This window comes from Coffea arabica, chromosome 1e (genome assembly GCF_036785885.1).
Source record: "Coffea arabica cultivar ET-39 chromosome 1e, Coffea Arabica ET-39 HiFi, whole genome shotgun sequence".
Classification (NCBI taxonomy): Eukaryota; Viridiplantae; Streptophyta; class Magnoliopsida; order Gentianales; family Rubiaceae; genus Coffea; species Coffea arabica.
In genome coordinates this window covers 32,450,958-32,477,393 of record NC_092311.1, presented here as the reverse complement: position 1 = coordinate 32,477,393, position 26,436 = coordinate 32,450,958, and the positions used below count along the sequence as shown (strand labels likewise).

Sequence of the window (26,436 nt, the reverse complement as noted above, 5' to 3'; positions counted from 1 at the left end):
TAAAATTGCCTCAAACCTTGAACTAATAACATATACAACTTAATAAGCCTTGATTTCAAATTCTTAGGATACAAAATTATGTTTACAAATGACCCTAGAAAATATGTTTGGACTATCTATAAAAGTGTGCAAAAGGTTTTCTAAAATAAAAGACTTCCTATTTCCTATTTCCGAAAAATGTCTAAATTGAAAAAATCCCATAGGAAAATTAAATCAATCATCCCTCATATATTAATGATGATTAATTTTAGTACTTCAGATCAAAATGAGTGATTTTAATCTCTAACAAGTTCATTTTTTATCTGTGGTCATCTTTCCAAATCAAATATTGGGTTGATAAGCTATGTACACATCATGTGATCAATAAAGAGTATATCCAACAACTCACTTAATGTTGACTAGGGGTGCAAATAAGTTGACCTTAATTGAGGAACTTGTTTGGTCAAAACTTGAGTTCAAACTCGCATTGACCAAATTCGAGCTTAAGTTCGAGCAACGCAAACTGCTTGAGTCGAGATCGAGCCTAATATGTGAAGTTTGAAAACTTGTCTGTTTTTTTTTTTTTAACTTGAGTCGAATTTGAATAGTACACTACTTGAACTCAATTCAAATTAATTGCACCTCTAATGTTGACCTATTTTCTTACCTAATCCTCTATTTTCTCAAATTTTCTCCACCCAAACCCTAATTTCGCGAACCTAAAACTACATCATCTCTTTCTCTCTTCCACAATTACCCCTTTTCACCATTCCCACTTCCACCACCACCACCACCACACTCTCTCTCTCTCTCTCTCTCTCTCTCTCTCATACACACACACACACACACACACTTCTAGCAATATCTTCCCTTTCTTACTCCCTTCTTCTTTTCTTCTGCCTTCCTTTCTTCCCTCCATCACCACCACCACCACCACCACACATACACATCTCCACCACTTTTTGGCCTCTAGCTTTTCTCTGGTCACACCTTTTTCTGTCTTTCCTTCTTGTCTCTTTAATCTAATCTAGAAACTAGAAGGTGGAGCAAAAGGGAAGACAATGGTTAGGGAGAAAAGGAAAGAGAGGCAAAGGGAAATGAGAAAAAGGGAGAGGTGGAAATAGGGAGATGGAAGAGAAGGGGAAGGAGGTGGAAGGAGGTGGAAGGTAGGTAAAAGAGAAAGAAGTGGGAGAAAAGAAGGTTGGGGGAAGGAGGTGTCTTAAAAAATTGGATCAACAATTAAGTGAATTGAACTAATTTACATTTTGTGCTTAAGAATGGTTGAACAATAAGGTCAATATTAAGTGAGTTGCTAGATTTGCTCTATAAATATTGGCCATGAGAAGTGCCTGTGACTTATTCCTATCAAAATTTGATTGGAAAGATGACCAAGGACAAAAATGAGCATTTGTTATTGTTAGGAACTAAAATGACTCGTTTTGATTAAGAGAGGGATTAGAATTTATTATTAGTAATATGTGAAAGATGATTAGTGCAATTTTCTCAGATCCTACCAATGATATTTAAAATTTGGTGTAGACAGACCTAAATTACTTTGGTCCAAATTTTAGTCCGAGCTTGGCCCTATGGATAAACCCAATCTTGAAAGTATCTTATTTTGTTAGACTTGGACAGTTAAGATGGGCTTGACTTAATTGAAAAACATGGGTCACAATAATAAATTTGGCCTTTTAAGAGAATATTTGGGCCTTAGTAAACCCATTTCCAAAGGTTAGGTCTTGAATATTTGAGAATCTTGGGCTCTAACTTAAGACATGGTCATACTTGAAAATGCGCTTAGTCAACAAAATCAAGCATGTTTCCAAAATAATGGGTCCGAGTATTTCCCTAGACATGCTCTCATATTTATACCACAACTATTAGGTACCATTTATCATCTCAGATACATTTGGATATACTTAGTCATTAAATGTCTGGATATATTTATTCATTGAATTGATGAATTTATCCATATAACAAAACAACTTTTCTAATTCAGGTTTACTGCTAGATATAAAATGAATTTATTTGTTCAGTGAAGTGTGAAGTTTTCACATTTTAACAATTACACTTCTATTTAGATTTTTTGGTCAAATAAGATTCTAAGATAACTTTGCTAATATTTACAATTGAAAACATTTCTGTTAGAAGACGTAAAGTGAGTGGGGTTTTCAAACCAAAAAAAAACACTTAATAACATGTGATCATGCTATTAAAGTATTAATTCTTATTGTTGGATGGAAGACATATATATATATATATATATATATATATATATAGTACTGTGTTGGAATGACAAAGTTTGCATGAGCCATGTGTGTTTTAGATTTTTAGCCACAAAAAGATGACATGTGGCCATCAACACTATGCAAAACAGATGAAGCAATGAAACTAACAACTACCAACAGCAATTTAGTCTGTTGGTCACCATCAAAGACTTTAAGTTTTGGTTGTGGGTAGGAGGTCAAGGGTTCAAACCTTAACTCCCACTAGCCACTATTTGTGGCTTGCCACTTCTGTGGCTTCCTCTATAAGTTAGGTTCCCCCTCTCACTAAAATAGGATGGAGTAGGTTATACAAATGTTATCGTTGTTGGAAAAAAATGAAACTAACAACCGGGACTTAGACGAGGAAGTTCAAAAAGAGTATTAACAAATTATTCTTCCTTTGATTTTTGTAAACTAATTTCTCCTGAGTGAAGAAAATACTAAAATAAACTTATGTTTATGATATCTTGTTGACATATTTCTATCAAAAAAACAGAAAAGATATCTTGTTGACTTATATGACTTTAATTGTCGTTCCAAATTTTTCACCGATTTACTTCTAGCACCGAATTTGCACTTAGAGAAAGCATTTTCCACCTTTATCCTAAAATGTCTAAATAGTAGGAGGCCAAATTTATCCGTATAAATTTTGATACCACATCATGATATCTTAGGCTATTTGTAAACTCAATTAATATTTGAATATAATTTTTCATAGTAATTAATTTTCATTGTATTTAAAATAACTTTTTTGTTTTATACAAGGAAACAACTATTTTAAAATACTTTCTTTTTTGACTTTTGAAAAATTGTGCAAGAATTTTTTTCTTGAATCACATGAAATTGAAAATAGATTAAAAATAAATTATAATTTTTTGACTTCATGTAATTTATATTTGACATTGCTAATTATATTGCTAGTAAATACAAAATTTTAACCTAAAAATCTATATTTCAAAAATGGTCAAGTATTACAATTAAAGAATTTTTATATCAATCCTCAATTATTTTTGAAGTAAAAATATTAAAGTTTCATGTAAATAGACAAAATACTATTATAGAAAAAATAAAATAAAGGTACTAAGAAATATTATGTCCTATAAACTATTCAGGGCAATTAAGTCAAATTTTTATTTAGTATATTCCATTCTAACATCTAAATATTGATTATACCAAACATTGAAAATTGAGTAAATATTCCATTTTGACTTGTCTACCGAACCTAGAATAATAAATTTTTTTCCCACCATTTTGGGTGCAAATGTATTCAGAGTGAAAATGCCTTTCCATTCTAAGCATTCCCATGTACCAAACAAGGGGTTAGTTACTATAATCAAAATTCAAAAGTTAAAACAACATGAACTTTATAATTTTTTGTTTACAAATTATTACATGGCTGATGTGCCAAAGAATAAACCGATCAAATCATAATCTTTTTTTCTTGAATCTTCGTAAGGCCTGCTTTTCACCTTTCTTGCTCTTGACAAGCACTGACTTTTCTATCTTCTATGATGACCACACCTCCCCCTAGGACGAACCCAAGGGTTTGGCGGACTGCCTGCTCAACTATTGTCAGGACTCACTCACTAACATTCTTGAAATATTCATTCACGCCTCTAGATTAACATAAAAGTTCCATTCATCCAAGAATTCTAACTTAATTTACAATCCAAAAGTGAAATATAGGATTTCATTAATCAAGATCCCAAATACATTTCATCTAAAAAAGTACAAATACATGAAGATTATACACACTAGTTCACGCTTACTTGATCCGGCCTCCACTCCTATAAAGAAAACAAAACTAAAGGAATGAGTTAAAATCCCAGTGAGGTTCCCAAACAAGCAATCAGGTAGATAAAACATGGAAGTATTACATTTAACAATTTACACACTTTGCATAGTAATAAACAGTCATTCAAGAAATAAACATTCAATCATTGGAAGGATACGTGCTCACTTGGAGCCATTCATTCAGTCGCCGACCATTTTCCTTATTCCTCTGACATTTGAAAATATTTAAAAGCAAAAACTCTTTCAGTGTTCATTTCATTCATTCATTCAGTCATTCATTTCAATCATTGCATTGCATTCACTGACCAGTACTCCACTCGACTTCGTCGCCATACTCGAGTATACCAAACATTGTCCCAGGGTCACCACCTGCCCGACCAAGTCCACTTCTGGCTCGAGTCGATTGGCAATGAAGGGTAAGAGCCCATTTCAGCCAAAGGCTTACATTCATGCACAAGTAACATTCAATCATTTGATAATTGAAAATTCACGTTCACTCAGGTCGAGTGCGATAAAGTACACACTCACCCATTGAAAATCCATTTTACAATCATTGAAAAGCGTTTAACATTCAAGCAAATATTCACAACATTCCACATAGTCATTGGAAGCACAACATGCAAGGAACACTCACAAATATCAGTAGATTAAACGTCAACTCTCTGGATGATAACCTTGATCGCTACCACACCTTGAAACAAGATTCACAATCACAATAGATTTAAACTTAGTAAATTCAACCAGCCAAAACATACACGTCTAGTATTCCAAGGTATTCCATATGCTTCTCACTTTAAGCTCGAGACTTTAAGATAAAATCCAACACAAGTATTCTAAAAGTGAGGAGAGCAATTTAAGCATCCAAAATCAAACCAAATTAAGGTTTAAGATCTAGAAAAATTTTCCCAAAATTTTTCAAGTCCCATTCAATTCATTTGACAAAATTCCTAGTTTTGGTGACATACTTTGAAAAAGTATAATTTGAGTTCGGTAGGTCAAAAAATCACAAAACTTACACATTAGAAAATAGACTCAAAGCACTAACAGGTTTTAGAAGACGTCTTCATGAAATTCAGCTCATAGGTTAGTCAAATTTCAGTTCAAACTCACTGCTATCTCATGTGCAAAAACAGAACAGTCTTGGTTTTTAAGAAATTTTGCAAATTGCCGGTATTTATAGGAGTTGAACCAAACCCTGAATTTTATACCGTTGAAAACCCTATGAGTCTAGTTTCAAACACATCAAATGGAACTCAATTCTGACTTTCCTATATGAAGTTATAGCCAATTTCCCAAAGCTGCGCAGAGCTTCCTGCGAAAATTTTCCAGCAAGCAATTAGTTTGGAAAACAAGGTTTTTCCCTTCTTAAACCTCTTTGTTTTGGTTCAAAACTGACACACATGCAAAGAAATAGATTGTAACAAGTGTTTTGAATAAAATCATATACAAGAGGAAAACAAAATACCCTAAATTCACACCTTAACCCTCACTTGACCAACAAGGAGAAAATCTAGCAATATGTCTCCATATCTCTTCAAGTTAATCATCCAATTCAAATCTTAGTTTCATAGTAAATGAACCTCAATCAAGGCCACAAAACTATCAACTTTGAACATATATAACAAGCTCCAAATCACTTACACCAAAGCTGAAATTTTTTTATCTCAAAGCTGGAATTTCAAACCAAAGCTAGAAATATTCATATTAAAACTGAAATTGCATACCAAAACTTGAACATCTCCTAATAAACTGAAATTGGCATTCCAAGGGTGCAAATTAACATAGCAAAGCTGGAAATCAACTACTAGAGCTGAAAAATCATATAACAAAGCTAGAAATGCATATCCAAGCTAGATATCTTCATATCAAACTCACAAGTCCATGTCAAAGCTGGAAACTCTCAAGTCAAGGGTGGAAAATATCAATCAAAGCTGGAAATTAACCCTAAAGCTGGAAATTGGAATATAGGAGCTAGATAACCTCATACCAAAGCTAAAATTTCATATCCAATCTCATGTCAAAGTTAAACCATTCATATCAAGACTAACCAATACATTCCAAAGCTGAAAATTGCAACCTACTAAGCAAAACCATGAAATCTTCCATAAAACTTCTATATTCAAGTCATCTATCCAATAAAATGCAAGACAAGAAAGAGAAGAATGTTGGTTAGCTTCATACCTTCAAACCCTTATAGGAAAATGCAAAACAAAGGTTGCCTATCCAAAATCACTCCACCTCAAGCTTCCTTGCCACCTTTGTTGCACCTTTCTATGGATTGATTTAGGGTTTTAGGTTGATTTCTCTCCATAGCAAGCAAGAATCAAGATGATAAATTGAAGGCTTTCCTCTCTTTTTTCTCTCTCTATTTCAGCCAAGGAAGGAGAATGAAGGGATTTTTGCTGAAAATTACAAGATAAAGACTAGAGAAGTCTTTGGTCAAAGTTGGCTTGATAACCAACACTTGTCATCCACCCATTTTTCCCCTTCTTTCTTTCTTTTTTTTTCTTTTCCTCTCTCTTTTCTTTCTCTAAATTCGGCCAAAACCCTAGAAATGCAAGGGAGAAATAATAAAAAGGAAAGTAAGGAAATTAATGAAGGAAAGGTCTTGATCAAATGGTGTCTTCAACCGGTGACAAGTGACGCGAGTTGATCAAATGGTGTCTTCAACCGGTGACAAATGCCTATCTCTTTGTTTTCTCTTGTTTTGTAACTTATGTTTCACTAATTCACTCTTAACACTTCCAATCACATACTCCCTCTAGTACCACACTTGTTCTCATCCACCAAATATAACACACACATCTCACTCGTCGGCCAAACTATCTTAATGGACTACAGAACTTAGCATGCACTAAAATATAAAAAGGGGAATGATAAACATCTTAACTTAACCTTTAAATCACTGTCAAATTAAGGCTAGCAAATAATCAAGTAAAGTAAAATTAAAAGGAAATATAAATTAATTTTTTAAAAAAGGAGAAAATTTAAAATAATTTTCGGGTCCTCACATCTTCTTTCCTTGCAGTTTTAGGGACAATCTTGATAGGTGCTGCACTAGCAATTAGTAGTAGAGGCAGGACCTCGTGGTAAAGGGGTGCACTGGTTAACTTCAACATAAATCATACTCTTAGAATTATATAAGAAATATACTATGTACTCCAATTTGAAAGGCCAAATCCTTTTTTCCCATTAATGTGTCATCAATGTTTAATTTAGAAGAGGTAAAAAATTTTTGTTATACAAGGCAATCAGTAAAAGATCTAATTATTTTTTAGGGGTTAATGAAGAATGAGGAGGGAACTTATAGATGTTAAAAAGATAATTTATGCATACAAAGCAATTTTCTTAAATTTAAGGGGGGCAATACAACTAAAGAAGAGAATTTTATAAAATTTAGGGGATGTAAATATACTACGAACTTAAAAATCTTTAAAAAGTTTTAAGGCCATTGTATAATGTTATCAAATGTACGGGAGGGAGACAATTTCCCATCCTTACTTCTATGTGGCTTTTTTACTACAAGCAGTGATGGTCTCATTCTTTCCACTTTTTGCAGGAAGTATTCCCCCTTCTAATGTGTGCACGGGCCTTAGCCCAAGTAATGACCCAGTTCGAGTCCCATTGGGCCCAGTTACACGAGCACGGGCCAAGCGCTTCAAGGAGTCTCTTCAAGCCATTGTTCGAAGTGTTCAAGATCAACAAGGGGTCCATAGGGACATTGAGGGCTTGGAAGGAGATAATCAAGTTGTCTACACGATGATCCAAGCCCATGAAGAGCCAAGTGGGGACCACGACCACACTTAGTAAAGTCGGCCACACTATTAGGGTTTTAGTTGCAAGTCGTAGTTTAGAGTAGCTACTAGTTGATACCTTGTTTGAGTCAAGGATTCGGCCCATTAATGTCCAAGGGTGGCCGAACCTTTCCTTTCTCTAGCCCTAGGGTTCGTTAGTCATTAGCTTATAAAAAGGTACAAGTTGTACGAGAAAGGGGTTAGACACTCTATCAATAAAATTTCAGCTTTGTTTCTCGTCATTATTGAGAGTACAATTCCGTTACTTGCATTGGCAAGGGTTCTTGAGCAATCTCGCGATTGTCCTTGATTGTTCATCCGATCTATCCACTTGAGTATTCACCTCGATTGGAGTCGTCGATCTACCACCTTCAATTAATTTATGTCGTCCGTTTTGGTTTTAGGTTCCGCCAACCAAACATGGACAATCTCGCTTGATCATTGGGCAAACATGCTACGTGTCTTGAAACGAGTTGATCGAGGAGCGTATCAGTTGGTTTCAGAGCAAAGGTTGAGGTATCTTTCGTTATATCCGTGTTTTTCGTTGTTGTGTCATCTAGGGTTTGTGTTTTTCCGCTGCCTTGTCGTTATATCCGTGTTTTTCGTTGTTGCGTCAATTTCTGGTTGGTATTGTGTCTTGTTGTCCGAAGTAATTCTGTCCATTGTGTGTTGTCGTTGTTCACCAATTCTGTCCGAAGTTGTAGTGTCTCGTTGTCTAATATTTTCTGGCCGTTTAGCCGTCGTTTGTGGCATCAAATTTCTGTCCATTTGTTGTGTCAAATCTGGCCAACGTTTGTTTCCGTGTTGCTTTGCAAAATCAGTCGCGAAATTCTGTCTGAACTTGCTTGTGTTGTTGAGTCGTCGTGGTGATATCAAATCTGTCCAGAATTTACGTGGCAAATTGGTTTCTGTTGTGTTACATTCTGTCCATGTCTTGATCCACAAGAGACTAGCTTGGTGGTGGCTAGGGTTTCGTTTGCGCGCTAGGGTTTCTTCGCTCAAATCTGTCCAAGTTGTGTGAAGGTCATCCAAGTTGTTTTACTTGTTTTCCAAATTTGATTTGTGGTCAAACTTGTTGGTGCTTGTGAATCTTGAAGGGAACCTACAAGAATCTAGGGTTTCTTGAGTTTCTTGAAATCAATCTTGAAGCTCTTGAAGTTCTTGATAATTTCTTGGTAAGTTTTTGCAAGATCTTGGAGTTTTGACCGTTGATTGTGGGAAAATTAAGGGCTGACCAGATTCTGGAATTTGTTTCTTACGGCCAAGTGTTTGTGTCATTTGTTAAGTCAAAAAAAAAAAGAAACGAAAAGAAAAGAAAGAAAGAGGAGTCAGGTGGCAAGAGATCAAAACAAGAAAGAAAAGTCGAATTCTTATTGCCAAAATCAGTTTGCTTACATCTTGTTTCCAATCCAAAACAGAAAATTAAACAAAGAAAAGGGTCAAAAGTTTTGATCCACCACTTCTTCAAGTTCTTGAATATCTTGTTTCTTGGGAGCTTGTTTCATCCTTCGAGTGTACATCTTCTTGTACTCTCTAGCGGTGGTGAAGGGTTTCCTTGGCCTTGGTGTGAACTTCTTGGGAACATCTTGGGGAGACCGAGGAGGGTTGTGTGCATCACCTTGTTGATCCTCCATTGTGGTGAGAGAGGTCTGAAACTGTCTTGAGTGTTTGCACAAGGGAAATCAAGTCTGAATCTGATTTTGAGTGTGTGTGAGTGTCGGATTTCCTTAGGGTTTAATAGAGTCCCAACCGACTTGAGTGAAGGGGTTTGGGAAGGAGATAAAATTTGAATTTGCATGGAAAGGAATTTGGAAGTTACCAAAATCTGTTTTCAAGGAGGAAAGGGTTTTCTAAAAGTTTCCAAAAACTAACTTGCTTTCCAAAATCAACTAGGAAACTAAGTGGGCAGCTTGGGTACTTCTTTCACTTCCACTTGGACACGCTCCTACATTTTGGTTCTTTCACTTCCAGCTTGGACACGCTTCTTTCACTTCCACCGACTACGCACTAGTTTGGTGGGACCAAGTAAGGACTAACCGAAGGAGAATGGGAAAACCACTAGTCCGGACTTGGCGAGAACTCAAGGCATTAATGCGCAAGAGGTTTGTTCCTAGCTACTACAACCGTGACCTCCATTCAAAGCTACAAACCCTCACTCAAGGCAACATGAGTGTGGAGGACTACTACAAGGAGATCGAGATGGCCATGATGAGGGCAAACATTCAAGAAGATAGTGAGGCTACAATGGCAAGGTTCCTTAGAGGTCTCAACCCTGACCTTCAAGAAGCCTTGGAGCATTGATACGCTCCTCGATCAACTCGTTTCGAGACACGTAGCACGTTTGCCCAAGGATCTAGCGAGATTGTCCACGTTTGGTTGGCGGAACCTAAAACCAAAACGGACGACACGAATTAATTGAAGGTGGTAGGTCGACGACTCCAATCGAGGTGAATACTCAAGTGGATAGATCGGATAAACAATCAAGGACAATCGCGAGATTGCTCAAGAACCCTTGCCAATGCAAGTAACGGAATTGTACTCTCAATAATGACGAGAAACAAAGCTGAAATTTTATTGATAGAGTGTCTAACCCCTTTCTCGTACAACTTGTACCTTTTTATAAGCTAATGACTAACGAACCCTAGGGCTAGAGAAAGGAAAGGTTCGGCCACCCTTGGACATTAATGGGCCGAATCCTTGACTCAAACAAGGTATCAACTAGTAGCTAGTCTAAACTACGACTTGCAACTAAAACCCTAATAGTATGGCCGACTTTACTAAGTGTGGTCGTGGTCCCCACTTGACTCTTCATGGGCTTGGATCATCGTGTAGACAACTTGATTATCGCCTTCCAAACCCTCAATGTCCTTATGGACCCCTTGTTGATCTTGAACATTTCGAACAAGGGCTTGAAGAGACTCCTTGAAGCGCTTGGCCCGTGCTCGTGTAACTGGGCCCAATGTGACTCGAACTGGGTCATTACTTAGGCTAAGACCCGTGCACACATCAGTCCCCTCCACTTGAGAAGGATTTGTCCTCAAATTTAGGTCCTCCTCGGCAAGGAATGGGCTCAAATCTGTGACATTGAAAGTCGCGCTCACGTTGTATTCTCCAGGTAGCTCCAATTTATAGGCATTGTCATTGATGCGTTAGAGCACGCGGAAAGGTCCATCACCCCTTGGGGACAGCTTACTCTGGCGTTGCTGGGGGAATCTCTCTTTCCTCAAGTGCAGCCAGACCCAATCTCCAGGTTCAAAGGTCATCTTGCGACGGTGCTTATTAGCTTGCTGGATGTATTGCTGCGTACGCTTCTCAATATTGGCTCGAACGGCTTCATGTAACCTGCGCACAAAATCAGCTTTCTTTTTCCCATCTAAGTTTGTGTGCTCAGAGGAGGGTAAGGGTGCCAAATCAAGGGGTGTCAGGGGGTTAAAACATAAACAATCTCAAATGGTGAGTAGTGTGTCGCACTATGAACAGTTCTATTTTAAGCAAATTCGACATGTGGCAAACACTCTTCCCAAGATTTAAGATTCTTTTTAATCAAAGCCCTGAGTAAAGTATCAAGTGTGCGATTGACAACCTCAGTTTGTCCATCGCTCTGAGGATGACTTGTGGTTGAAAATAACAATCTAGTGCCAAGCTTTGACCACAAAGTCTTCCAAAAATAGCTCAAAAACTTCACATCTCTATCACTAACAATGGTTTGAGACATACCATGTAAACGAACAATTTTCTTAAAGAACAAGTTAGCAATGTGAGATGCATCATCAGTTTTGTGACAAGGGATGAAATGAGCCATCTTAGAGAATCTATCAACGACCACATAGATGGAATCATTACCCCTTGGTGACCTAGGTAGTCCCAAAACAAAGTCCATAGACAAGTCTACCCAAGGATAATGTGGAATGGGCAATGGGGTATACAAGCCATATGGGTTTGTTTTAGACTTGGCCTTGTGGCAGGTGGCACATCTACCAACCATGCATTCAACATCCCTACGCATATAAGGCTAGTAAAAGTGTTCTTGCAACTAAAATCCTAATAGTGTGGCCGACTTTACTAAGTGTGGTCGTGGTCTCCACTTGGCTCTTCATGGGATTGGATCATCGTGTAGACAACTTGATTATCGCCTTCCAATCCCTCAATGTCCCTATGGACCACTTGTTGATCTTGAACACTTCGAACAAGGGCTTGAAGAGACTCCTTCCCTCACATCTTGCTTCTCCTTACCTTTGTGAGGATCAAGAATAGATGACTCTTACCCTTCAAGATTAATTTCTAACTTGTAGGCTTTTGTTGATAATTCATCAAAGGTCTTCAGCTGTATTCCTTACAAAATATAGCAGAGTCCCTAATGCATGTCTTGGACCGACATCTCAATTAAGGAAGACTCATAAATTCAGTCATTGCAATTCAAGCTCAAATTCCTTGAACATTCACTGAAATCAATAACAGGTTTATTGTTCCATTGGCATGCATTCAAGAGCTCAATTATGCTAACTGTCTCTACCTTGTGCTATAAAAACGGTTAAGAAATTCTTTATTTAACTGTCCCAATTCATCTTCTACATGAATTGTACAATCAGAAGAGATTGAAAGCTCCGTATGTAAGTCTTTAAAATATCTTTCTCTTTACCCTTTGAAGATGAGTTGCCCTCGTCATGCATTTTAGAATTTTTTTTCTAAAACATGTTTGGGCAATTTTCACCAATGTTCTCTACCGTGTCCATCAATTTGGCTATTTTAGCATCTAGATTTTGTAATGCACCGCTGGCCCTTCAGTAATCTTGCAAAATTGAAAATTTGATCCTTAACAGTTGTAGTATTTGTAATCGTGATAGGCATCATCATGGAATTTGTTGAATCACTTGAACTGTCAATGAATACACCATGGCCTCCTTTCTTGTTGAGAAAAACTTCAAGATGTTTCTCTTGACCAGCAGCACCACCTTAGCTTTTTGTGGTATCACCTTTGTCTTGCTTCTCGGTATAGAGCAACAGACCATGCATATTGATTGGTTCGAACATCAAAGGCTGACTCATCAGAAGCAAAACTCACCTTCTTGGAGTCTATCATAGTTGAATACTTGAAACAAGCATTTGTAGGAACAGAAGAGATGGGAGGTAGAGAGAGTCCACTGGGCGTGCAAAAATTTGTAACACAAATTTTGTTGTCTAAGACAGAAGACAAGAAAGATTGTGAAAATATCACTTTGATCTATTAAAGTATAAAAGGGTTACAATATCTGAGAATTTATTAGATTAAAGAAAATATAATCTCCTAAGTCTTCTCTTCAAAAGATTTTAATTGAAAGACCAAAAGACTTGTTCTTTGATCAAAAGGCGTTTGCCACAATTTGTGCATAGAAGATAATAATAATTGTATGACATCGCCTGAGTACTTAAATCTCCAGTCTTAAGCTTTCAACAAGCACATGAATTTGATTTGACTTTGAGTTTGACTTGGATTTAAGGGAGAAAGCACGTGCGAGAATTTTACAAAATTTCTTTGAGATCTAGGAATTTGAATGTATATCTTCGCTTGAGAGATGACCCTTAATTATAACCCAAAAAATTGTAGACTTAGATTTAAACCTCCAAAAGATTGATCTTCAAGAAACCATTCAGAATGCTTCTGCAATTTGGGCCACTTGTAATTGAAGAACCATTTAATTTAGGCTTCAACAATGTGCTGGCCAAATTGTTTAGTATGAATTGATGAAGTAATTAATCCATTTTAATTTGACTGACCATTACAATTTCACTTTAAGGCCCATAAATCACTGGCCCAATTTGTATGTCTAAAGACAAAAAGGTGGTCATAATTTAATTTAATTTAATCGAGATCAATTTAACGTGATTCAATTTTAACTTATAAATTAGATTAAATTTCCCCACCTACAATTACATTAAAAAAATGATTCAAATAGGATCTACCGTGAGAAATAATAGGGAAGAAATAATATCCTCTCTTCAAAGAAGATTAAATACAAAAGAGAAAAGGGGAAGAGAGAAAGGAAACAAAAGACTTTCTCTCAAAAAAAAAAAGAAATAAAGGAATGAAGAAAAGCAAAGGACTGAAAACTGTAAATTTTAGAGTTTTATAGAAAATGTAGACTTGTATGAATCATATCCTTAGACTTGACTCTCTCAAATGAAATTGGGGAATTACAAGACGGGCTGGCTCGAGAATGATATACCTCGAGGGCTGCCAAGAAGACCGTAATCTGAGCCTTTGAAAACTTAGAGCATCAAATTACAAAGGGAATTTGTTGGCAGCAAAGACTCAAAAATCCAAATTAAATGGATCTACACATTGATTATTGTCGCATTTCTTCTTTACTATAACTCAAATAGTACCAAATTTTGTCCTTTAAAATAAATATTGTTTGTTGTCTTGTCCAAGATATATAAGCGTGGCAGTCGATCATCAGCCTGTAAGTTGAAGGCTTGAAGAAGCTTATCTTCACAACTAAATCTCTTTGCAGCTCCATCAGCTAATGATGACAATAGAGCATATAACTGTCAAATAGATTATTACCAGAAAGACTAATATATAGTGCTTTCACGATCGCAGATGGAAGCTGATTTCACAATCCCAGCCTGGCTGATGTTCATCCAGAGCAGGAGCATTCAGGTTGAATAATGGACGTTGGAGATGATGATCACTTTGCTTCTCCTGCCCATTTTGTCTTTCCAAATGGAAAACATCTTCATCTTCTGCTCTCTTTTTCCCTTTTCCCCTTTGATGTCCGGTGCTTGTATGGAAGTTTTTGTCCCCATTACATTGCACTTGATGTTGCCCCACATTGTCTGAATTCTGCAAACATTCACAATGATGAATAACTGATTAAGATAATTGGTTAAGTATGTTGTACATTTCTATATCCTGAATCAAGAAAAACGACAAAAGAAAAAAGGATTTTAGAAATGAAATTAGAATAGAGATGTAGTGCACGAGCCCATTGGTCATGAATAGTGGAATTGGAAATGCCCTTGTAAAATTTCATTCACAGGAAAATGTTTGTGGCCAAGATTATTTCTTTTTTCCTTGTTATAAATAGGTCTATTTTTTAAATTGCGGAGTTCCAATAATACATTGATTTTCTTGTAATGTTCTTTTGCTCATAGAAGTTCACAGTGATCGATATGATTGGTTTTCTTTTATGTCTATGACTCAATTTTTTTTACAGTATTTAATTAATGGGTATTTTATTGCGTTTTAAAATAATAGTCTTGAGATTATTGATCAACAGTTAAATAATGTTGTTGTGATCATAATTTAATTAAATTTACACGTTTGTAAAGATTTGCCTAAAAAACAAGCAAACAAGAGATCTAGTTAGGAGTCGAAAAATATACCTGATTTTGTGATTTCTTTTTTTTGAAAATGGTTGCCAATGATTTGAGGACAAATTAGAGTTAAACTTCATTAGTTTATTTGAAGCTCAGGATTTAGTCTAATACAATCATTTTGAAAGCCAAAAAAACGAAAAGTTTAAAAAATTTTGCTCATAGCGTTGAAAAAATTGAGACATTTAGAGAAATGAAAATATACAGGATTGAAGAATAGGATAAATATATGAGATACTTACAAACTAAAAATAAACAAGTAATGAAAGTAGTTTGTGTCCCATCACTTGCATTCCTTACATACTGCATCTGTTGGTCGAAATACTTTCAAATTTTAGATTATCAATATTATTCTTTAAGTTAATTACAGTAAATTAATTAAGTAAACAATCACAAAGTATTATCTAAATGCATATTATTGGAAATAAATTGACTAATATTTATGCTCTTTGAATTGATAAAAAAGAAAGTTAAAACGTAAGAGTTAAAGGTTAAGCACATGACTTGGTCAATTTTTCATTGAATTCAACATCTAACACAAAACGACATTTTTATGAGCAATATACTTACTTTAAATGCAATTCAAAAAAGTTAGGACAAGTCGTAAGTAACATTAAAATTAGAAAAGCAATATCAATTTTGGAACATTAACTTAATAATCTAACTAATTAAGGTATAAATTTACTATATCTGTTCCTTCTGAAAGGCCATATATCCACAATCCGGATTCTCCCTGGAAAGCACTTTAAAGTGGCTCTATTGTTCATGTTCATCATCCAAATTTCCCTCAGTCACTCCCTTTAAACAACTTTGTCCGTAGGCTAGATTTCATGACATGGTTCCTCTCTATTAATATCAACTGTTTGTCACATTTATACTAGTCCAAGATCTTCAAATCCAGGTTCTATTTGCTGGAAGTTCCAGTTTAAAATGACTCTGTGTAGATAGAATTCAAGATTTGAAAGCGGCATTTGGCTAGAGACTAATCCTTAGCCTCACTGCATTGAGTTATAATAGAACATATACCTTCTTCTTGCAAATTTTTCTCTTCCCTTCAAATTTAGTCCTTTGTGCTTGCATAAGTTGGATGCTTCTGGAGTTAGCAAAACAAACTTCTTAAGATATGAATTTGTAGATTGAAAATCCTGGACCTGTATATACCTAATGCTGTTAACAGATTTCAGCAAAAATGTTATTTGTTTTCTTAAAAGAATTTCGGATTGCAGAGAATTTATGAAGTTCCGTGGTCTTACTCATTTGTGTGCCATCCTGCAGTATTGCTACCATCATCTGCTTCAAACATGGTGTTTGTTGCAGCTGAAAACCGAAACAACAAAGGCCAGAAATCAAGAGCAGTAGATGATGAAGAACTTGCTGATCAGTTAAGGCTAGAAATCAAGTGTAGTAGATGATGAAGAACTTGCTGATCAGTTGTTGACTCTTGTTGAGCAATCAAGACAAAAAAGCATAACTTTATCTTAATGAACCACTAAGGAATAGGCTTAGTTGACAGGAATCTTACCTTTCCTTGCAACTGTGCTATCAGCTGCTGTCCCACTATTGCAACCCATTCTCAGCCTGTACTTCTGGAAATCAAGAAATTCATAGACTTAGTCACAATTTGGTCCCTTATCCAAGCCCGATATTTAACATAAAATCTCCGGAGTCATTTACCTGAAGATGGCTTTTTATGTGGCTTGAGGTAACCTCAGGAATGTCCATCTGCGTCATGATTTCTTTTGGAGTAGCTTCTGTTCATGGTTTGAAATATCAAAAAACATAAAAAGTCTCGCCATATTACTAAAGACTATTGAAGGGTATTCATAGTTGTATGTTTATACTCACCAAATGGCCCACCGAGTCGATCAACTGCCTTAATAAAGCAGTTATGAAGCCCTGGAGTCCATCTTATCCTTGGTTTCCTGGTATTCTCGGCGACTTGCAACTGTCGATCGCTAGTGTGTAGTATCTTGGTGTCGTTCCCTTTGGCTGCCATGATGATCAGGACAACTGAACTAGTTGGAATTCTTCATACCTGCTCAGGATAATAAGCATGAAATATATGGATGCACACTTTATGCAAGAAAATTTGTATAGGTATCTTTCTTACAGCCATTATGCATATTACTATTGCTCATTTCTTGTGCAACCAGCTTTAGTTGCTGTTCGTATTTATACAGAAACTTTGGGACAAAAGATATTCCACATATCCGAAACTTTTCCTCGGATGGCATGTTCTCCGGGAGAATATTGTGCGTTTAAGTGGGTATTATGGGTACCCGAATGCCAACAGGATAGTTCAAAGTGCCCAAAGTGGCACTTGGAATCCTCGGTTACATGTTTTCTATGCCAACCCAATGCCACCTCTAATATTGCGCCAAGTGTCCTGTTATTATTTACACTTTAATTTTCTAATAATTCAAATTTGTTTGGTTTAACACAAGTTTTTTCTGCTCTCTAAAACTTTGAACCAAAATTAGCCGACCGGTCTAATTCATATACCAATACTTTTGAGTTAACCACTCACGATCTGTTGCTTTGGGGAAAAAGAAAAAGAAAATCCTAAATAAAATTGCCTCCAAAGTGTTTCATCGTTGATTGCTTTGAAAGGAAGAACTTTTTACTTATTCTTGATAAATCGAATTCTCAGTGTTTATTTTTTCGATTAAGCACGTGTTCTCGAGTTTGGTTGCTGATTCTTGAAAAAGGGTTTTCAATTCCAGTCGTTCAAAACTCAAAGAAGGAAGAATTGAATAAAGAGATGGGGAAGAGCGGTAGTAATGATGATGAACGCCATCTTGATTATTCGGGTATTGGACTGTACCCGAACTGGGGTAAATTTGATATCTTGGTTGCAGTTGCAGAAGTAGAGGGGAACAGATTGGAGGAGGAGGAAAAAGAAAGAAAACTCAAGCGAAATCTTTCCACTTTGTTGAAACTCTTGTTGAAAAAGAAACAGAGGAATCATCAATGGACAATGGTTCAGATGGGGTCGGTAAATTGCAGCTTCTTGCTGGTAAAATTGATGACAATTTCACAAAAGGGAAAAGATCGTTCAGAAGGAAGACCGGCTCCAACCACACATTATTGTCCGAGGAACTTCCTTCAGCAATATCCCAGTTTGATTTTGAAGGCAAACATCAAGAAGATGATGGTAATCACGTTCTGTTCTCATATGGGGATATAATCAAGAAACCCCAATTGAAGAGATTGAGGTCACCCCGTGAAGAAAATAGTACTGATCATCAAGAAATAGAGATGCCACGTTCGAAGAAAGCAAGAAGGAAGCCTAGATATCCTGATGGACCATCAACATCAACTATCTTTTTCTCCAAAGCAACAGATCGTGAGTGGTTAACTCAAAAGTATTGATATATGAATTAGATCGGTCGGTTAATTTTGATTCAAAGTTTTAGAGAGTAGAGAAAACTTGTATTAAACCAAATCAATTTGAATTATTAGAAAATTAAAGTGGAAATAATAACAAGACACTTGGCACAATACTAGAGGTGGCATTGAGTTGGCATAAAAAACATGTAATCAAGGATCCCAAGTGCCAAAGTGGGGGTTTTCCTAGAACTTCATGATACTTTTATTACGTGTCAATTAGGGGTGTCAATGGATTCATGAGTCGACCCCGAGCGTTAGTAAGCTCAAGCTCGGCTCAGAAAATAAAAGGAAATTTTGGGCTTGCAGGTTTTTTGACTCGGGTCCAAGTTAGAAGGTTCAAGTTCAAGCTCAACCAACCTTTAAAATGAGTTTTGGGCTTATACTAGGCTCGATCCAAACTCATAATTAAAGTCCATAATTATATATAATATATTAATTTGTATAAATTATTATAAATTATTATAAATTTATATATATTATTAATATTTTAATGTTATAATATATATAATTATATATTATATATAATTTAGTACACAATTATATATACAAATATAATTATACATATGAATGGGCCGGAGTCTTAATCAAACTTGAGTTTAGTAAAATTCAAACTCGACTCATATTTAATTCGGATCTATTATTTAGACCTAAGGTCCATCTTGTCCTATGAAATATAAGACTCATCAAGTTTTTTTGGGCTAAACGGACTGAGCTCGAGCTATCCCCGCCCAACCATTTAAAGAAAACAACTTAAGTCTTTTGTAAAAATCTATATCTATATCTATATGTATTGCAGAGAGTGTTTTTAGCAGAGACCCTCTCAATGACTTCCAAACTTTTCATTCTTTTTTCTAGATTTTTGTATTTATTTTAATACATAAAATCTAATTAAAAACTTTAAAATAGTGGGTTATAACTAATCCTATCACTAGTCAGATTTAAAATTTAAAACTTTCTCACTATCTCCTTCATAAACCGTTTATAGTTTGTTATTAATACTTTAAGTCCTTTTTACTCCTTAATTAAATAAAATACATTTGTCAAGCCAAAATTCTCAGGGATAATTGATTAGTCTCATTTTAAAATTATTCACCCTATTATATCTTTATCACTTTAGCCCCTTTTATTCCTTCATTAAAGAGGATTAATTTATCTAGCCAAATCCTTGAGATAATGTGATTAGTCCTATTTTTTAGTTATTCACCCAATTATATTTTATCGCTTTCCTTCTAGGTACAATAATCATTTGTCAACATCTTCTAATGATATACTCGATTACTCTTATTTTTTAATAATTTATGTTACAATTACTAAATCAATTTTCTTGCAGTTTTAAACTTATCCTTTTTCTTTTGTATTCAGCAAGCTTAGGGCACTTTAATAGGTTTGCTTTTTATAATTTTTATGTTGGATTTTATTACTTAGAGGAGCCTAAAATGGTCATCATAGTGAGTTTCAAATTTTGTCACTTTACGACAATCTAAAAATAATTTAGGCATTAATGCAAACAATCAATTAACATTCACGAAATTTATTAAATTTTTATGAGAGATATGGAGGAAGTAGGATAAATTTTAAAAAAATAAAATAATAGAAATTAAAGAAGAGAAAAAACGATGAATACATCTTTGCAAAATTTAGAATATAATTATTAGAGTAATTTAGATTTACCCACTAATGATTGAGTTTGAATCTATGTCTAATTTAATTAAGTCAAAATAAGTGATCCAAATCTGTCAATTTCATTCCCACTAATTAATGGGTTAATTTGGTCACCCATTTGAATCCAATTAAATTACATATGCAAACTCATTTGTTAATAGGTGAGTAAATAGGTTACCATTTACATTTATAAATAGATGAAAATAATAGTAGAATAGGACACAAGTGAGCTGCAAAATTGGGTAAGAGATAGGGTAATTGGGTGGGAGCGAGATAGAGCAAAGAGAAAATAGGATTTGATGAAACAAGAAAGGGTTGTAGAGATACAAGAAAATTGTGTAGGAAATGAAGGAATGAAAAAATGTTGTAGGGATGCGACAAAGTTAGATTCAGAAAGTGAAAAGGATAAAAGTGGAGAGTAGGAGGACTATCGAGGAGAAAGGAGATTGAGAGGTGGAAAAAAAGGCATGAAGGCGAAGAATATGAGATAAATGGATAATAATGTTATGTTCGGCCATATTTTTCCCTCCCTCCCATATAATCCCGTGCAATGCACAGGTCAATATACTATACTAGTAAATAAGTAAATTAATGGGTCTTATGGCTGATATAAAGACTTTTACCAGAATCTGTTATGTGGTTACCAGAATAAGGCTTGCAATAGGGCGAATTTGGGCAGGAGAGTGCCCACCACATCCCCTAAAAGCTCCCTTGTCCCTCGCTACCTTCACCCCAGCGTCCCCTCCTACAAAGCCCCACTACTATTTTTATCTTTTTATATGACTTTATTTTTATATATGTATAACACTAATAATAGATGTATTAATAATTCTTTTGAATTTTACAGCAAAAAAAATTAACACGGGATAATGTTTAAAAATTATTTTGACCTTGTGAATATGTTTCTCTATATTTGATATTACATAAATTCTAAATCAATTATCATTATTTTTTTTATAAACAACATGCTATAACAAAAAAATGTAAACTAAATAACATATAATTATTATTTTGCCTCAAAAAATTAACGAAAAAATTTATTATATTATCACAAGAAAATATTATATTATTCATTTCATATTACATATATATATAATTATATCATGTTATATGTTTATATTTTATATATAATATTAAATTAAGGTGAGGGACAGGGCGGGGGATAGGATGGAGGTAGGGGTGGCAATTTCTGACACGACCTGAAAACACGACACGAACTTAACACGCGTCAGAATCGGGTCGAACCCGATGAACCCGAAAAGAAAACAGGTCGATTTCGGGTCAACCCGTGGGTGACCTGATATGACCCGTTTACGAATTAAAAATAATTTAATAAACATAAAAATTATTTTATCTAACTAAACTAAGTTATTCTTTTTTTTTCAAAGGCATTAATTACTTAATCCTAAATGAATTTATTTAACTTGTGTGAAGTTGAAATTATTATATTTGGACAAATAATATATTATATTTTTTTTACTTTTATATTGTTTTGATTTATTTTATATTTGGTTTGGGATAAAACACTTTTACGGTATTTAATTTATTTTAGATTTGGTTTGGAATTATTTATTTAAATTTTTATTACTTGATTATGTAATTAGTTTTGTGAGAAATTGATTTTATTAGAAATTACAGTGATAAATTAATAAATTAAAATTAAGTTTCGGATCATTTTGGATCGACCCGTCAACCCGAAATTTTCGGGTTCGTGTCAGGTATCCTGACCCGTTTCGGGTTGGCGGGTCAAGTTCAGGTCAACATTTTTTCTGTTATACCCGGGTCTCAACCCGACCCGCCAACCCGAATTCGACCCGATTGCCACCCCTATGTGGAGGTATCCTCCCTCCCGTCCCCTCCCACCCTCCCACCGATTAAAGTGGGGGAGAAAATTTCCTCCGTCCCCGCCTGTCCCCAGTGCCATCTCTAGAAAAGACCCTATAATGCTTACCACTGGCTGATAAGCAATTAGGGTAGATTACACCAACAAGCCCCTACAGTTTGACTTATCTTTCATTTTGCCCATGAACTTAGTTTGCAACTAGGCTGGTAAACGAGTCGAGTTGAACTTTAATATAATCGAGCCGAATTTGACTTAATCTTCTCAAGCTCAAACTCGAGACTACATTGATTAAGCTCTTAGTATATAACTCAATTCAAACTCAAATTCAAGCTTGAAAAGAGTCAAACTGGAGTGTAAGACTTATCAAGCCAAACAAAGGATAATTATATATGTTTTCTGAAAGTAGACAAAATAAACATTTTACTCTGATAAATAATAGAAATATAGGAACATAAATGTTATTTCACTACAAATAAAAAAGTTTACTAAAAATCCAAAATCCAATCGACGAGCCAATAAGTCAAGTATAGAAATACTTGACTCAATTTAATAGACTGACTAAGCTGAGTCAAGCTTCGACTTAGAGATAGCCACAGTTCAGATTTGAATCAGAATCGGAATCGGACCAATAATTTGTTGAACCAGAACTGGAATTTGAATTTTAGAAACTGGAACTAGAACTATACCATGACTAAAGGTCATTTTTAGGTTCACCAAAAACTTGAATTGGAACTGAAATCGACAATTTAGGACTTGTTTAAATCGTCTATAAAAATGCTTACTACCCAAACTTATCTAACCAATTTAGAGTTCAATATCAATAGTCAGCATCCAATACTAAAAGCACCAATTCCAGTCCAATAACCATTGTCCCGTCCCATTAGTAAGTCTAGACCCTGTAACTAATCTAAGTCTAAAACCAATCTAATCCAATTAACAATGAGATTATTTTTCATAAAATTTATATTATTTTTTCTTTTTCCTTGCACATGATAATACAATGAAATTCTTTTTTCCTACATTCATTGTTATATTTTCTTAGAATAAATTTTATAATAACAAGTGTTTAAACATAACTAAACAAACTAGAATTGTAACCTAAAGGAACTAGAACTATCACTGGAATAAAAGTGGAATTGAAAGTGGATTGAAAGCGGAGGTTCAAGAATCATAACCATAACCGTCCTTATAAGATTCGTTTCAAATTCATTTTTTAGAAGAATCAGAACAGTAGATTTATAAACCGAAACCGTGGCCATGTCTACTTCGACCAGGCTCGCAAGCATCCCATGCAACCATATTTGCAACACTAAGCTACTACCTCAACAAGTTCTCATCTAACGGCTTATATCTAATGGATGCCATGATACTCTAATGGGATTATTGAATCTCCGGATTATGCTCTAAATTGGCCTTTTATTATTTCTTATTGATACTTCTTTGTCATTAGTAAATTGTTATTTGATCACAATTAGAGTAATATCGTTGATCGGCCAGATTATTGGCTGTTTTCCAAAGTTACAGAATTGAGTAAAATGTATATCAGATGATCCTGACAATTTCTTGAGTACATTCACCAACAGCCTTCTCAAATAAGCGAAGCCTCACTTAATATTTATCTTATCAATTCTTTCCAAGGCCCACATCCTTGTTTCTTTTTTTTCCCTCCACATACCGCATCTTATTTCCACTTTTTCCCCCTCGAAATCTTGAGATTCTTTTTTTCCCTTTATTACAAACTCATAAAACAACAAAATCAACTAAAATTCATCATCACATTAAAAGAAATCATCAAAGTTTCACTTAATCTCTATCTTATTAATTCATTCCAAAGCCCATTCCCTTGTTTCCTTTTTTTCCTCCCCAAACCGCAGCTTTTTCCTTTTGTCTTTCCTCCAAATCTTTTGATTCTTTTTTTCCCCTTATTACAAGCTCTTAAAACAAAAAAAAAATCTCCTAAAATTCATCATCACATTAAAAGACACTAAAATTTGGACTACTAATAGACTACTTCACACCCTTAGGATTTATGTTAATTTGTTTCCAAGTTTTTTATTTTTATTTTTTATCTTTTGGTATATTTTGAATAGTTACTTTCCTGTATTTTCTTCTTGGTCCCTTTTGCTTTAAATGCATTTCCATTGTTGTATATCACCAAATTACCGAGTTCATATGTATCCAAGTTATCATTAATTGCAGAATGGTAATCATAATTGCGCTACATTTCTTGATTAATTCCAACAGACTTCAGCTTCACCATATGCACGGGGAATCAACAAACCAGGGCTCAATTTGGAATTTACTAATAAAATTTTAAGGATTCTAATATGCTGACCATTACAGAATGAATACACAAATCATTTTGCTTTTCTCCAGTTAATCATTATGATCATGGGTTTTTTTTATATTCATTAAAGGGTGAAAAACTATATAATAAAATCATCGATAAACAAAAAATAAGCACCAAGAAGACAAGAAATACTAGTGGGCTAACTTCTCTCTATACATTTCCTCCGCCTTCTCTCTAACCCTTTCTCCCTGGCGGACAACTTTCTTCCTCCTCCATGGAAGGAAGGCCCTTTCTCTAACTTCTTCCTTCTTGTTTTGTTCAAATCCCAGTCTCTCCTAAGTTTTTCCTAGTAGAAGTATTCTCTCTCCTGGATTTTTTTAGTGATAATTTTATCTCTCCTAATTCTTCTTGTGGGATATTTATTCCCTTTTAGGATTTCTTTTTGAGAGTTTTTCTTATTTTTTGTTCTTTTTCTTATTAGTTTTGAGATTTCTTAGATTTATTTTGTCAGATCTAGAAACATTTGAACTTGTCAAATCTATCTTTCTGCTAGCCCAAATTTGTTTAACATTAGATTCGGTAGTTCGAAACATGCATAGAATAGAGTTATAATGATTCATCTGATTAGAAGATATTTTAGGATTTCGTGTTGCTATTTTTATTTATCAGAGGTGTTCTTAATTTTTCAATTTATTGTATCTGTTGAATTTCAGATATGTTATTTTTGCTTCACATTAGCTTGATGTATCTTCTATCATTAGTGTAGATTTATGAGAATGGATCATAAAGTTCATTTATCAAAAAGAAAACAAGAATTCTAATAATATCTCAATGATATTCCATAACTAAAGTTTGGTTCCAACAGTATAACAAAATAGGGAGAAAAAAAAATCTAAAGATTTGTAGAAAAAAGGGACACAAAGTGGGGCATTTTGAGGAAAAAAAAAAAGAGAAACAAGGCAGTGGGCCTTGGAATAAATTAATGACACAGAGATTAAATGAGACTTTTCTGACTTGGCAAGACTGTATTGGTGGGTGTACTCGTTGAGTTTTGGATCCAGCCCAGCTTTTTGTAAAATCTTATTTTCAGACTTACAAATGGCCTAAATCTCAAACCAACTTGCAGTTTTGCCATTTTGCCGCTCAAATTTTTACAATGTATGTTCACATTATCTTCATGATGAATATTCATCTTTACTACTATAAATGTTAGGAAATTGGCATAATTTCTTTTAGATAGATTTCTTATTTTATGTGAAAGTAACTAATTTCCTAATTGTTTTAGTTATTTGAATGGCTGCCAAGTTATTTTCTATTTTGTATAAGTTTAGAAATTAGAAATTATTTTTTATTCTATATAAATTTAGGAATTAGTAGTTATTTTTTTATTATTACTTAGGTGTTGGCCAAGTGATGTTACTTATGATAGGTAAAGGTTGGCATATTAAAAAATGCACATAAGGAAGCAATATAATCTTTACATAGGGTGAGAGATGATTCTTGGAAGGTGAGATTAATTATAAAAGTGTTGAGCTTGGGTTCAACCTATATTCTTATATCGGATTTAACTTATATTCTTATATCGGATTTATTCTCATAATAAAAAATGAATTTTCTCTCCGTAGATATAAGCCTAATAATGGATGCGAACCACGTTAAATGTTATGTATCGTTTATATTTTCATACTTGTGGGTTGGTGCGATTCTATTGTTGCATATTTGATGTTTTGATAGTTGTTTATTCCAGATATGAGTTCCAATAATTTGGTATCATTGTGTGGTACATGGTTGGGTTCTGATTGACTATTGAGATCAAGTCGGTTAGTGACAATTACCAATTCGACAATTTAATGTGTAAAAACATACTTGTTTCAAAAGTTTGGCAAGAAGCATTGAATGGATAAGGATAGAAAGCTAGAAAGCATGAAGGATACTTGATAGTGAGTATAGGCAGATGATTCAAGGATGAAAGGAAAGATGGAGTCCAATATCGATTTTGAACGTGAATCGGTGTAGATGCTGTAACAACTCCAATGGTTTATACCTAGTCCAGGATGGTTA

General features: G+C 34.7%; 1 protein-coding gene across 1 annotated transcript; it reads right to left on the bottom strand.

The window, feature by feature from the left end:
* Positions 1-14,194: 14,194 nt before the first annotated feature.
* Positions 14,195-17,316, bottom strand: LOC113701945 (probable transcription factor KAN4). Its single transcript, XM_027222880.2, has 6 exons — positions 17,036-17,316; positions 16,865-16,941; positions 16,713-16,776; positions 16,444-16,507; positions 16,217-16,283; positions 14,195-14,657 (listed from the first exon to the last, which is right to left on the bottom strand). Exons 1-6 carry the CDS (start codon positions 17,184-17,186, stop codon positions 14,403-14,405), a joined length of 678 nt encoding a protein of 225 aa, XP_027078681.1. The 5' UTR covers positions 17,187-17,316; the 3' UTR covers positions 14,195-14,402.
* Between the last annotated feature and the right edge of the window lie 9,120 nt (positions 17,317-26,436).

Coding starts and splice junctions, on each gene's coding strand:
- LOC113701945 (XM_027222880.2), bottom strand. CDS start 17,186: ATGGCAGCCAAAGGGAACGACACCAAGATACTACACACTAGCGATCGA. Junction 16,942..17,035: donor TCGACTCGGTGGGCCATTTG/GTGAGTATAAAC, acceptor AACCATGAACAG/AAGCTACTCCAAAAGAAATC. Junction 16,777..16,864: donor ACATAAAAAGCCATCTTCAG/GTAAATGACTCC, acceptor CTTGATTTCCAG/AAGTACAGGCTGAGAATGGG.